The following is a 14414-nucleotide window of genomic DNA, read 5'->3' as shown; positions in this document are numbered from 1 at the left end:
GTAACGCAGGCTGTTTGGGACTCTGCAAGGCCTGTCAGAATTACACGGGTGATGTGGTGTATTTAATTTCCTTTTATTAGTTTATTTAACAGAGAGAAAGAGATATCAACTGAAACAGGAGACAGCATTTCAAGAATAAATGGACTAGGACAATAATGCTGGGTCACTTTTAAGGCTACTGGATATTGTGCTTGTGTGTGGCATAGTCCCAAAAGTAAAGTTAAATGACCACAAACCAACTGCCACAGTAAACCTGGGGCTTCACAGAGAAATGAGTCACTTACAAGGCAACTAACATGGATCCGACATGTCTCTCCTGTATTAATGTTTCCCCTTCTTTTTCACTGAGGCAGATTAACCAGCTGAAAAACTCCAGATTTTATCAATGAATCTGACGCCAAAATCATAGTGGCAGATAAATGGTGGAAAGAGCTGCAAGCTGTAAGCCTAGTTGTAGTCATCAGCTGGCTTACTGGTTAATTTAAAAACCATTATTATTATTATTATTAATAAACTGTTTACATCACTTGTTGAGGTTTCACATTCGCTGTATTTCCTCCATGTCAGGTTTAATGTTGAATATATCATCATGGACAAAATGTTTGAAGTTATAATACAATATTATTATGTGTCTCCTCGATGTTTTTGCAGTGATACAACTTCCTCTCCATGCAGGCACAATGCTGGTACATACTGTCGCACTTTTTAGGGAAATGAGACCCCAATATAAACCATATTAACCCCCGCCACAGACATACTATACACACACACATACACACACTGCAAAGAGAAGCGTCTAAAGTCACGGAAACGGTGACATAAAAATACGAAGTGTAATATTTTGCAACATGAGTATCATTCCAATAAAGTTTTACTTGTAAAATTCTCCTGAACTCCCGCGTCCTCATTTGGGTGTGGAGCTGAAACGTGAAAGTTCCACGTTTGCCGAAAAGTGAGCGGATGCTGAGGTATTTAAAGTGTTCTCGGTGGGAGGTTGGCGTAGTCTTGAGGTGACATCCATCACTCCCGCCTGATGCGGGGTGAAGCCGTCATCCACCCATCTGTTGACCGCGCGGCTCACTCATTCGCCATAACGCTCAAAAATATAACACGCAAATACCCGGGGTGTCCTCGACGGAGGCTGCGTGCGTGTTTCTTTGTGCTGAAATCCACTGTGCTGCTGTAAACCGCAGGCTGATCAGAATAAGACTGCGAACAAAGAACGTGGCTCTGAGCCACGCGAATGCGAGTCAATTCCACCTTAAATGCAATTTGCGTCTCTGGCGGCAGAGACCATAGGCGCCATCTTCGGTCCACCTTAAGCGCACAATGTGGCAAACGAACGCAAGCGTACCAGCCAGGCTTCCGTCCTCATTCTCCAGCCGGGGATCGCACTTTGGCTTCCCAGCTTTGACACAGCGTCACTTGTGAAACAACAGAGAAGGAAAAAGAGACGCACTCGGGCCAAACCCCATCCGCACCAGCAGGAGAAGATGTCCGAGCCAAACAAGTACCGAGAGTGGATCCTGGAAACAATCGACTCTCTCCGCTCGAGAAAAGCCCGTCCGGATCTGGAGAGGATCTGTCGAATGGTCCGGAGACGACACGGGTCAGACCCGGACCGAACCAGGACAGAACTGGAAAAACTGATTCAAGAGCAGACGGTGCTCAAAGTTAGCTACAAGGGGTCCATATCGTACCGAAACGCGGCGAAGGTGCAGAGGAAAAGCAGAAAGAAGAGTGAGTTTACGGCCGCTGGCAGCAGCAGCAGCGCGGAGGCAGCGAGGGAGCGGACCAAACACGATCATCTGAACAACAACGGCGACAGTGCGCACAGCTTCACGGACCAGGAGGAGGCAGAGGAGGACTCGGAGCCCAGCCCAGATCCACACACTCAAACATCAGGCAGCACCACCGGCAAAAAGCTCAAGCCTGCCTCCAGCCCGAGTAGCGGAAACGGGTGCCTCAGTTGTGGCGCAACAACGGGCTGTGCTGTCGGGAGCGGCTGTAAAGAGGAGAAAGCGAGTGCACCGAGAGACAAGGGATTAGGACAGCAGGCGGCGGGGGACTGCCCGTCGCCCGGTTTCGGCCACAGGACAGGCGCACACAGCGGGGCTGACGGCGGCAGGACGGCTCAGAGCAAAGCCGGTGCAGTTAGCGCAGAAAAGGAGTGTGCTGTGTCCCGGGCTGACACGCAGAGCAAAACTTGCCCTGGGAGTGTCAGCAGTGTTCATCAGAATCAAAAGCAGAAGCAGTCTGTTCCCCTCAAGCCCAAACTTCGAGTCGGAGGAGGGAGCACCAAAACAACGGGGAACCACGCTAACTCGGACCTGGGCGACAGATTAGTCGCTTCTGTTCGCAGCCTGTCCGAGAAGAGCCTCCGAGGGGGCTCAGCCACTGTGACCAGAGGCCACATGAAGCCGCTTGGGCTGAAGGAGATCCTGGGCTATCTGAGCAGCCAGGAACGGCTGTCGGAGGAAAAGCTGACCCGAGGCAAAGTCAAAGTGGTCATGGAGAGAGAGGTGGCGAGGGGCAGGCTGCGCAGGACCCGCTGCGGGAACATTACTCTCCCTCTGAGGGGGGTGGTGGTAGAGGAACCGATGCCGAAGAATGCGTCCGCTGACAGACTTGCAAAGAGCGCACTGCAGGACAAACACGCTGTGAAAAAGGTGGGCAACGCTAACTTAATATTTTCGACACGTCTGGACTGTGCGGGGCTCAGCGAGCAGCTTTGGCTCGATGGATTGCCGATAAATTAATGATCGCGGGTTGAAACCGCACGCACAGCATTAGGACGCGCTTCCGTCGCCCGGCGTGTGCTTCGTTTTTTCTTCTTCTCGTCAAACCTCAATGTTTCAAAAAGTGTTTGAGGGCATTTGAGGAAATGCGTTATTGTCTCGAATGCTTGTCAGTGGGATGCGACCGTGCCCGTGTTGCGTTTGTCCTCTGTAGCCTCGCCAAATGCGTGTCTCTGTCTGTGTGTGTATGTATAGCTCGGATTCCTGCACAAAAGGTGCGGGTTACAGAGAGGAGCAGACAGCTCCGGAGCGGCTTTCCCCGGCTCCCAGGGCGAGAGCGCGCACCAAAGAGCGTCTGTGCGCGGCGCGAGCACGAGCACCTACAGATTTCGTTTCCACTTCGCTGTTTTCGGGTCAATAACATCTGATTTCGTTCCTATAAACTTTAGCCGTGCACACCGGAGCGCAGAGTGTCTGGGCCTGCCGCGCAGTAGGCGGTGTCTGTCTAAACTTGAGACGTGCCGCTGCCGCGCTCCTGTGAGCGCTGCTCTGTCGCGCAGGCCGACGGAGGACTCAGCCCCATCAGCCGGACATCGTGTTTACTCATATAATAAAAGCGCCATTCTAACGTTTTTATTATAGCCTTCCCGTTTATGTCCCACTACCCCTCCCGTTTCTTGCTTCATTAAGTCCTTTGTGTCATTTCTGACAGCGCACTCTCCTCCCTCGCGCTCTCCCTCTCCACCCTGTGTGTGCGTGCAAACTTAGCTATAGTAGGCGGCTATCGTTATTTCTGATGTCTTTCTCCAAGTGGGGGGTGTTTATGAGCAGCACTGTCTGCCCCGGAGAAGCTCAGCAGACCTGATATGCTCTTAAACCCCTCAAAACTTAGGGAGCGATTAACTTAGCTTTAAACTCATCTCGAAAAGCAGTGCACCCCCACCCCTTTTTTTTTAATTGCGTTTCTTCTGATACAACTTTATGTGTGCTTGCAGCCGCCGTCACCCTCTCTCCAGGAGAATGAGCCGATGGAAACAGCCAGTGAAGAAGAGGAACGGGAAGACAACGAGGAAGAAGAGGAGGAGGAGGATACTCGGAGTTCTGAGGAGGAGGGAGGACTATCCCCGGTAGCCATGACAACCGAACCAGTGCTCATTGAGAAAATCAGAGAAGATGCTGAGATCCAGACAGCATCAAAGCAGGAGAGCCCCCAGCAGGAGCAGCAGGAGGGAGGCAAAGGTGTGTGCACTGAATGGCTGTGTGTACTCAGAGGCAGCCTCATTAAAGAACTAGTAATATTCTCACGGTTATATTAAATAGCTCTTTACTGACCACGGCTGCTGCTTCTTAAAACCTTCAAGTGGTTATTTGTTTTTTTCTTTTCAAACTGATTTCCAACTTTAAATTGGACTTTTTTAAGTTTTTAATTTTTCTTCAACAACAATTTCAAACAGACTAATACTAATAACTAATACTAGTAATTATTTAATACTTGAATAATTTTTTCTTTCTTTATGTTTTGCTATGAAAATGGGAATGTGGGCAGCAACTTATTGAACTTTGCAGACATATATAGAAATAGAGTTTGTACAATTCTGAGGCGTTTCAAAGTAAATATTTGGCTTGACCACCTTTGTTCTGCAGCACAGACTGCACTTGCTTAGGTAAGCATTCCTGTTATTTTTTTAAGTAGTCTTCAGGAATTGTTCTCCAGGCTTCCTGAAGGACATTTCAAAGCTCTTCTTTGGATGTTGGCTCCCTTTTGCTCAGGTCTCTGGCAAGATGATCTCACAGTGCCTCAGTAATGTTGATGTCTGTATTTGAACCTGTTGCTACTAATTTTCAGTTCAGTTCTTATGTAATTTGCCATGCATCAGCCCTTTCCCTGTTTTTCTTTCTTAAGAATAGCTTCTTGATAACCACCCTTCCACTGAGACCATTTCTTATGAGGTTTCACTGGGTCACTCCATACACATTTTCTTTAATAACACAAAGAAATTGTGTTATCTTTGACATATTTTGTGAATTCAGCTAAAGGATTGGGAACGCATTATGCATTTTTGCAACTGGGTGCTGGTAATAAAGTGCCTACACATACAATTTATACTTTTTTTTTACACTTAGGTCAGTGTTAGGGAACGTAAAAAACAAAACACTAGTCCGCTGTGAATAGCCAGTTACCAGGACTGGACAGAAAATGAATGAAAAAGCAACCAATGTCCAAAAGAACCTTCAAAATACCTTCCTGGACTCAAGAGCACTTTAATAAATCAGAAGGAAGTCTGGCTCCTTGGAAGTAAAAAATATAGAAATGAGGAGTAGCTCAAGACTTTTTAACAGTACTGTACACAGTAAATTACATAAATAGTTGCTCCTATGCTACCATTAAACTATTTTCAGATATAGAATTTCCTTTCTTCAGTCTTTTTACCTTGCTTTGACTTTTTTTTTCAGGTTTGCCGGTGCTTGATTTCATCCCCGACACACCAGTTCAGGGAGCCTCGCAGTCACAGAGTAATGGTCCAGTCATGGAAGAGAGAGCTGGTTCCCCTGATCAGATACCAATGGAGGTGCAAGTGAGCGTAAGTACATGTGTCGTCCACTTTGTTTTTGTTTTGTTCTGTTTTTTCAATCATTCAAAATGGTTTGACTGATAGTACACAAGTATTATAAGTCAAATATACTGGAGCATTAAATGTGAAAGTATTCTTTGTGTAGTAATGCTCTTTTCCTAGAGGAGTGGTCATTAGTGAAAATCCTAAATTACAAGCTAAATGTTTGCAAAAAAACAAAAAATGTGAATTTGGACTATTTTAACCATGAATTGACATCAACTTTTATCCTCCATGATGCTGCCTATATGATGTCAACAACTCAGTGTTTGTATCTGCCAAAACTTTCTCAGACTTTTCAGTTTTCCTAGTCAGGAACTCATTTTTCCGATTATTATTTTAGAAGTGTCTAACTGCCAACTAACATAAATATCTAATCAGCCAATCACATGGCAGCAGCTCAGTGCATATCGGCCTGTGGACATAATCAAGACAACCAGCTGAAGTTCAAGCTGAGCTTCAGAATGAGGAAGAAAGTTGATTTAAGTGACTTTGAACCTGGTTGTTGGTACCAGACAGGTCTGAGTATTTCAGAAACTGCTGATCTGCTGCAACTTTCCTACATAACCATAGAAAATGCTATCCCTTTATGATAAGGGCATACCCACCTTCTGAGGATTACGTGCCATATCACAAAGCTCAAATCATCCAAAACTGGGGGGTATTTTCAACATGACAATGACTTCACTCAATTTGAATACCTTAATTCATCGACATCTTTCGTATATTTGATTTTTTCTCAATTCCCTTAAAAGCGTTTTTTTAGCATCTCATAAGAAGGAAGGAGGAATCATCTGAAGGCGGAATCAGAGTTCTGTACTTACGTGGCTGATCTTAGGTTGTTAAGGAAATTTCTGTATGTTATTAGTCTGTTTAAATATACAAGCCAATTATTTTTTATCAGAGTAAGGAAAACTACTACTACTCCTACTACAAATATCAGTAGAAACCTTGAAATAAAAAACACTCACAATATACTTTTAATAATAAATAAATCAAAACAGGAAATCCCAAAGTCAGCTTAACAAATAATCAAAATCTTAGAGTACGAGAATGGAAACAAACATTTAAACCCCAAAACTCAAAATCCTGCAACCAATTACAGAAAATCCATCTCATGCTTTTCCCCAGTTTAACCTATTAAACCAAGTTTAGCACACAGTTAGATCAGTTCAAGCAACAAATCTGAGAGCAAACTTTAAGAAAACTCAATAATATGCACTAATTGTTTTCATTTAATTTATCTTAACTCATCAAAGAACTTTCTCAAATAAATATCCATCCATCCATCCATCCATCTGCTTATTTAATTCAAGGACACTAATAACTATAAAAAATAATAATTAAAAATATTAAAGATTTCACATTATATTTTTTCTGCACTGCATGTAGAAGTTATTATTTAAATGGTTTTCTAGGTATTATTGGTCTAACTGTCACAATGTAACTACAACTCATGATTGTGAAGTTACAAAACTTGTATATAAAAGTATATAAAAATGTAAAAAATTAAACCTGATTTTAAGATAACCTCCTTGGGCAGTCCTGCACCACTTCCAACATTCTTGTAGATCATTCCAAGAAAGTTTTGTTACCTTTAATTAGGGCTGTTCGATATAACGATATATATCGGATGACGATATAAAAATGTCTATGTTTCATTTTACGCTATCCTTTGTTTCGTGGTGTCGCAAAATAAACTGTTTACCTGTTTTTATGCATTGTGGTTAGCAACAACGACGGTAACAGCATCGCGTGTCCGCTTGTTTATGTTCCACATAAACCTTTCACAATAAAGCTCAAGATCCTGTTGAGACTTTTCAAAATAAACTGAATCACGTGAAAGAGCAGATTATTTACGGATGAGAAGTAAAAAAGAGCCCCCAGGTGCTAAAAAAAATCAACCTTAGACTCAAACGTTAGAACAGGCTTTCCCCGCAGCACGCCGTGTAATAAATACTCACAAAGAAAACGGCGGCCGTTACAACTTATGTTTAAAAATGTATAGTTTCATGCATCGGTTAAAACACTCGACTCCAGCTACACGACGCGCAGCTGGAAACACTTCCCGCAAGTCAAGCTGCCCGAGATTCACAGAATTTACAGAAAATGTTACATTTTTGTGATTTATATCGTTATCGGACGATAGAATTCTTATATCGGGATATGAGATTTTGGTCATATCGCACAGCCCTACCTTTAATACTTGTGTCAGCGACACATGCTGGATTTCCAAAAACAAAATTCCACTGAGCCAAATCTGATGAGTTGTTTTAAAAATAAATCTCAGGTACACAATGGCATATTCCAAGAATCATCTTGTTTTCCATTACTGTTCTCCATCAAACATGTCAGCGCATTATAGTCTGTGTTAACTGAACCTAGAGGACAAATTGTTGCTCTTAGTGTTGAAAAAGCAACAAACCTGCTTCTAGTTGGGTTCCTGATCTGATGAGTCACTTTATGGTTGCAAACTGTGGCCTCTTTAACTAAAGAGGCTGTTTGGTCACTGGGTTACAATCAGAGAACCAGCTCTGAATGGGAGTGATTATCCTTGAAATGAAGGCTGTGTCAATTTTTGACACAGAAGTCAGTGTTTTGCTCTCTGCAACAGTAAAATCTCAAAAGTGCGAGTTCTCCCTTTCATTGGAAAAGCAAATATTACGTTATGATTAATGTTGAATGGCCAAGCTTTGTCACACTTTAGATAATTATACAATCAGGAAATGTCTTACACTGTACTACAGGATATGCCCAATATGTGATTAAGAGCCTGATGCTGATTAACGGGTTATTAAGGAGGAACAAAATATTAAAAAGGGTGTAAGTGCAGAGTGAGCTAGACTGACATCTCTCTGACCCTTTCATTAGTTCTGTTGTTCTGATTGGGTGAGGGAGTTATACCTTTATCACGTTTTTTTAACTAAAATAGTGCTTTTAAATGAGTATTCCTGGTAAGAGTTCTGAATGCCAGAAAAGAAGCCTCTAGCAACACTTTACATTTTTCAAGAGGTTCAAATAAATTATAAGAAAATGTAGCAGACAGATTACTCTTGTTTCGTAATTATTTGTTAACTATGATCCACACTGATCTAGAAAATGTAATCAGAGTAAACAGCAGTTTATCACACACTCTTAACATCTCTCCAACAGCATACCCAAACACTGAAGCCGTGTGCATGCTGGGCATTTTATATGAAAATGATTAAAATAAATAATTAGTACCCGACAAGGACTTTATTAGGTATCAGTGGTATATATGGTATATGAATGTTGATATACACTGCTTCAAAATGTGTTAGACCACCACCCAGTGTAAGGTTTATTAAAGGTATTTGTAACTATCAAAATGTTTTTTTATGTTTCTATAACTGGTTAATCACCACTGCGTGCATGCTCTTTAACTGAATTTTTAATTATTGTTGTTATCCACAAATTTTAAAATTGACTGTTTTACAAAAAGCAGAAAAAACACTAAATTAAATTATAATTTTTTTAATTAAAGATGCCAAAATACAGCTATTCACTTGCATTCCTGAACAAATTTTTTTTAATCAATTCCAGCATGGCAGCACAAATGTGGTTTGCATAATGTGTGCATATACCTTTTTTTGAACATATACCATGCAATGCTCAACATAGCACTTATTATCCAAGCACTTCTTATGTATTGTGTATATGTATTGTGTAATGACAATGTCAACAGAGGAGTGATTTCAAATGCAATTACAGAGTTTTGTTGGTTAAAGTAATGAGAGATTCAGTATGTGGAAGCATCCATTTATCTCTAGGAGGCTTTTCTATGCTTTCAAAAGTCAGGCAGAAAAATCCTATTACAAAAGGTGTCTAAGGCAGACTTCAGTTCTCCACCAGGGTGACTCATCAGCTTTGTCAAACCCCCCCCCCCCCCACCCCCCCAGTCCACTTCATACCTTTGCACATCATCACTTTTACTCCCACAGCAGATGGTCTCAATGTCCCACTGTGGTTTTGTCATGATGCATCTTCATGCTGCTAGCTCCTCTTGTCCTTCATTTTAGGCGGAGGTCATATGACTCTCTCTGTATTGCTCTGACACTCCCTCTTTGCATTTAATTTAACCCCTGTCTTTCTTTCCTGTCCATGCACAGAATCAGACACAGCATGATGAAATAAACCACAGCTCCTCAGACTTTAACAGTGAGTTTCGTTTCATTGATAATCTCAAACTGAGTGCATGTTCGGGTTTCACGACAAGGAATCATACTTGCCTCCTTCGTAGATTTGGAGTGCAAGACAGAGGTCGGTGTGTCGTCCTGCCTGCTAACACCCACAGCCTCCCCGAGAGACTCCAGCCGATCTGAAGAACGAGGGATAACCATTAGCAGTGGAGTGTGAGTACAGTAGAGATGTTGCAGATGCTGATGCATGCATGCACACAAGCGTTAGAAAACTATGAACAAAAGTCAACAGCTTCTTTGTGTGAAATTCTGACGATACATAGCAATATATATGTTAAAAATATCAATTTGGTGCTGATACAGATTTTATTTCTGCTTTGCTTTTTGGGCATTTGCTCCCTTTTAAAAAAAATTGCTTTTATGCTAGCAAAACAAAGAATTCAGAATTCAAATGTTCATCAAACTGTCTTTCAATGCAAACATTTTCTCTCTTTTCTGAGTTTTCCTGCCCACTCTCCTCACTGTCCTGCCAAGTAAAAAATAAGAAAGAAAACAGACTGAAACTAAAACCCACACACTCACATTTACACCTCCCATTATTCTCTTTACAGGCTCTGTCTTGTCTTGCAGTTTCTTGAAATACTTTGGAGTGATGTGTTGTCCTTCTCTGTATGCTGTCATTTTCTTCAAAACAATAAAAAACAATCAAACTCAAACAAGAAAACTATTCCTAAAACTAAAAACTGTTTAGATAAAATAAAAAAGATGAATTACAAAACTTTAATAACTCTGCAACAGATTTCTCACTGCAGTCCTGCACAGACCAGTTTGCATTGTAACATTTGACTGATTAAAATTAAATAAATAAAATTGAGTTTATTTCATATTTTGATCAATTTTAGATAGACATTAACACATATTGTTTTCTTGGTGATGCTCTGCTGAGCCAATTCTGCCGGATGATTTACTTCTTGTTTGTTTTGAAGGCTTTTTTTTTTTTCAGATAAGGTCATGTGATGAAGAAAGTATGCCCTGATTCTATTGCAAGGTTTAAAATATCAGGATACTTTAAAAAGACACCTGGTCTTTAGCAGGTTCTAAAATTAGAACGTCAGATGAGCTACAAAACATGACATATTATACTGTGTTGTTATTTATACAATTTATAACTAAATACAGAAGCAGTGTGTAGAAAACTAAGTAAACCTTGATAGGAATTAACAGGGTAAGAGGCAGCCAAATGCACTCGATTAACTAATCATCAGAAGGCGTGACTTCCTCTATAAAAGCAGATTTTTAGCAGTTTGCTGTGCAGTGCAAAAGAAGAAACACAGCAGCAATGATCTTGGTGAAGCAATTGCTCCTGCCCATCAATACAGAAAGGGTTATAAGACCATTTCCAAACATTTTAAAGTCCATCATTCTGCACTGAGAAGGATTATTCACAAGTGGAAAACATTCAAGACAGCCGTCCATCTTCCCAGCTTGTTTCTGCTTTTTCTTGTTGTGTACATATTATTTATTAATGCTATTTGCAGTCAACTTTAGTACAATCTTAGTTTTATATTTTTAGGATTTTTTTTTTTTTGCTTTTTTTGCACTTCACTATGGGCCTCTGGTACTTTTCCTTTGAAAATGTTGTTTTTATTGTATAATATACTATGTTTTTTTTCTTTTTCTTGCTGCTGTAACACAGCAGTTTCCTTTGCAGGATCATAAAATATCTATTTGTCTGTCTGTGTAGATGTACCAGTAAATTCCTTCCATGCTTAGACCCTTCAATGCTTAGAGAAATTGCAAAAAACCCAAGAACTCCGTCTCACATTTTACAGGCCTCAGTCAGCATGTTTAATGTTAAATTCATTACAAGTCAATTAGAACAAGACTGACATGCGTGGATTGTTTGGAAGGGTTGTCAGGAGAAAGCCTCTTCTTGCTAAAAGAGGACATGGCAGCGCAGCTTAGGTTTGCAAAGTTGCATCTGGAAAAATGACGAATCTAAACTGGAGATGTTTTGCCGTAATGTTCAGTGTCACATTTAGAAAAAACCAAACAGCGTATGAACACACACCTCAGACCAGCTGTCAGTACGGTGGTCGAGGGGTGATGAATTGGGCTTGGTTTGCAGCCACAGGACCTGGATATCTGTCAGTCATTGAGTTGAGCACGAACTCCTCTGTATACCAAAGTATTCTTGAGTGAAACATGAGAATAGAATAGAATAGAATAGAATAGAATAGAATAGAATAGCCTTTATTGTCATTGTACAGAGTACAACAAAATTGGAGTGCCACTCCCTTGGTGCAAGTTTCAATAATAAATATAAATGTAAAATATAAAAAGTACAAAAAAAACAATCGTAAGTACTCAAACAATAGTATGTACAATATATACAGGATAGCAGCATTAATATAATGACAGTATGAATAGCAGCATAATATAATGACAGTGACGGTATGGAATAGGTTCAATTGTTTTTGTGCTTATTTACTACAGTGATAGCTCTGGGAAAGAAGCTATCCCTGAATCTGTTTGTCCTGGTTTTATGTGACCTGTACCGTCGGCCTGACGGTAATAGTTCAAACAGTTGATTGCTGGGGTGAGAGTGGTCCTTGATGATATTGCCAGCTCTGCTGAGGTACCGAGAGTTTGCTGTGACCTCCAGGCTGGGCAGAGAGCAGCCAGTGATCTTCTGGGCTGTGTTGATGACCCTCTGCAGTACTTTCCTGTCCGCAGCTGAGCACCCTGCATACCATGATGTTATCCCGTACGTTAGGATGCTCTCCTAAAAGGAGACTTTCTGTTTGACAGACAAAGCTTGTCCCAAATTGGATCTTGCAACAGGACAATGATCAATGAGAACAGCAGCAAATCTACAAAAAATGGCTAAAAACAGAAAAGGAAGGTGCTCCAATTGCCCACTGAAAGTTTAGACCTCAACCTGATTGAAATGTTGTGGTGGGACCTTAAGAGAGCTGTGCATAAACAACTCCCCTCATTGAACTGAAGCAACGTTGTAAAGAAGAGCTGGCTAAAATTGTTTGACAGTGATGTGGCAGAGGTGGTTCTACAAGGTGACATTTATTATAATATATAAAAACCCTGAAACTCAAGGATGGTGTACTTTCATTTTCACATTATTTTTCATGTGAAGAACATCCTACATTTGTTTAGTGTCATATTTGATATTTGCCCATATTTGATGGACTCTTTTCAGCCAATATGGATGTGACCACCCATAAATTAAAACTAAACAATTGTACTTAACCTGTGAGATCTTAGCTTCAATCTGCAGACAGGACACAAAAAAGTTATAATATTTTAACAGTTGTGTGAGTTTAATTTCAACCTTAATATCCAACTAATCACCACCAAGCACTTAATCACAGGATATTGTGTAGTGCAATATAAGCACTTCCCTGATTACATTATACACTTAAAATAAAGTGAGACATATGATTATACCAACTGTGACACAAAAGTAATCACTGAAACACAGGAAGTCAATGCATAGCATACTAGAGGTGAATGACTTCTGCGAGGTTAGACAAAGTGATCCAGATCTCTGGCCCCAGCTCTCTACCAGTTTTATGAAATGAAAAAGCATTGATAGTTTTTCTGCAGTCATGCTATGCACTATAGAATTTACAAAAGAGAGGAAAAATAAATCTGGCAGCACTATAACTGTTAAAATTGACTGTTTCAACGTCGCGTCCTGCATGTTTTCTGTTTGACCAACTGTGTTATTTTTGCAGGCTCATGAAGTCTGAGGGCGTCAATGGGAGCCCAGTAAACTGGACAGTGTCAGATGTTGTCAGTTATTTCACAGCAGCGGGTTTCCCTGAGCAGGCTGCTGCGTTCAGGACCCAGGTAAGGCTGTGATCTTCCTTAGTTGCCACTAGAGTGCACCATACAGAAGCTCAATGGCTTGCGCTTCACTTTAAACACTTGTAATCAACATGCACCTGCATGCGCTGTTTTGCTCTCTTCATTAGGAAATCGATGGAAAGTCACTTCTCCTCATGCAGCGTAATGATGTTTTGACTGGCCTGTCAATCAGACTTGGCCCCGCCCTCAAGATCTATGAACGTCATGTAAAGGTTCTGCAGAAAACACACTTTGAGGATGACGACTGCTAACAGCATGAATCAAATACAAGCAGACTGTTGTGTTTGTATCTACATATAGCTAACGTAGTATAAAAATGCATGCATGATATACAGTACAATACACTTCACTTTTCATCTCATGTCACACAACACATGCAAACACAAAAACACAGGTACACACACACTGTTGTTTCTTATCCTCCTGCCTCTTGACATCAGAAATGAGACTGGATTTTCTAGACAACAAGGATTTTCTATCAGAGCACAAGTGTCGGAGGGAGAAAGTAGAGCAGAGATTTTCAAACAACCATGCAATTTCTCCTTTAAGACAAACAACAATTAAGCACTTTGCAATTGTACTGATTAAACTGTGCAAAATGTTTTGGTTTAAGCTGTCACTTCATGCTGCTTTTTATGCACATTTTGAAAGCGGTATGTTTTTTTTCTGGGACTTGGGGAAGGGGTCATTTGCATTTTTGGGCTATGATCTGAGAATGTTCTTGTTGGTGTGTACCTTTCCTTCTACAAATAGACAGAACATGTTGAAAAGGACAGCAAAGAATTTAGAGGTTGACCGGATTTGAGACATTCCCAAAGCTGAAGTAGGCCGATGATGGCTGGCATGATGAACCTTTATATTGTTCTCTATGTTTAAAACAAAACCTGTGCAGGGTTATGGAAATTTTGGAAATGGTTGCTGGTCAAAGCAATAAACTGACTAAGATGTTTGAGAGGCTTTTGGACCATGTCAGCTTATCAGCTGGTTGGTTTTGTGTAACTTAATATCTCATATGG

At 40.9% G+C, this 14414-nt stretch overlaps 1 protein-coding gene across 1 annotated transcript; it reads left to right on the top strand.

Moving 5' to 3' along the window:
* Positions 1 to 1449: 1449 nt before the first annotated feature.
* samd1b (sterile alpha motif domain containing 1b) lies at positions 1450 to 13818 on the top strand. Its single transcript, XM_085356213.1, has 7 exons — positions 1450 to 2669; positions 3734 to 3977; positions 5193 to 5320; positions 9481 to 9529; positions 9612 to 9723; positions 13266 to 13380; positions 13506 to 13818. Exons 1-7 carry the CDS (start codon positions 1494 to 1496, stop codon positions 13647 to 13649), a joined length of 1968 nt encoding a protein of 655 aa, XP_085212339.1. The 5' UTR covers positions 1450 to 1493; the 3' UTR covers positions 13650 to 13818.
* The last annotated feature ends 596 nt before the right edge of the window (positions 13819 to 14414 follow it).

Source organism: Diplotaxodon limnothrissa, linkage group LG6 (genome assembly GCF_057381915.1).
Source record: "Diplotaxodon limnothrissa isolate DT_005_m linkage group LG6, D_limnothrissa_male_GT1.1, whole genome shotgun sequence".
Taxonomy (NCBI): domain Eukaryota; kingdom Metazoa; phylum Chordata; class Actinopteri; order Cichliformes; family Cichlidae; genus Diplotaxodon; species Diplotaxodon limnothrissa.
Note: the sequence above shows the minus strand (reverse complement) of the source record. Positions and strands in the feature narration are given on the sequence as shown.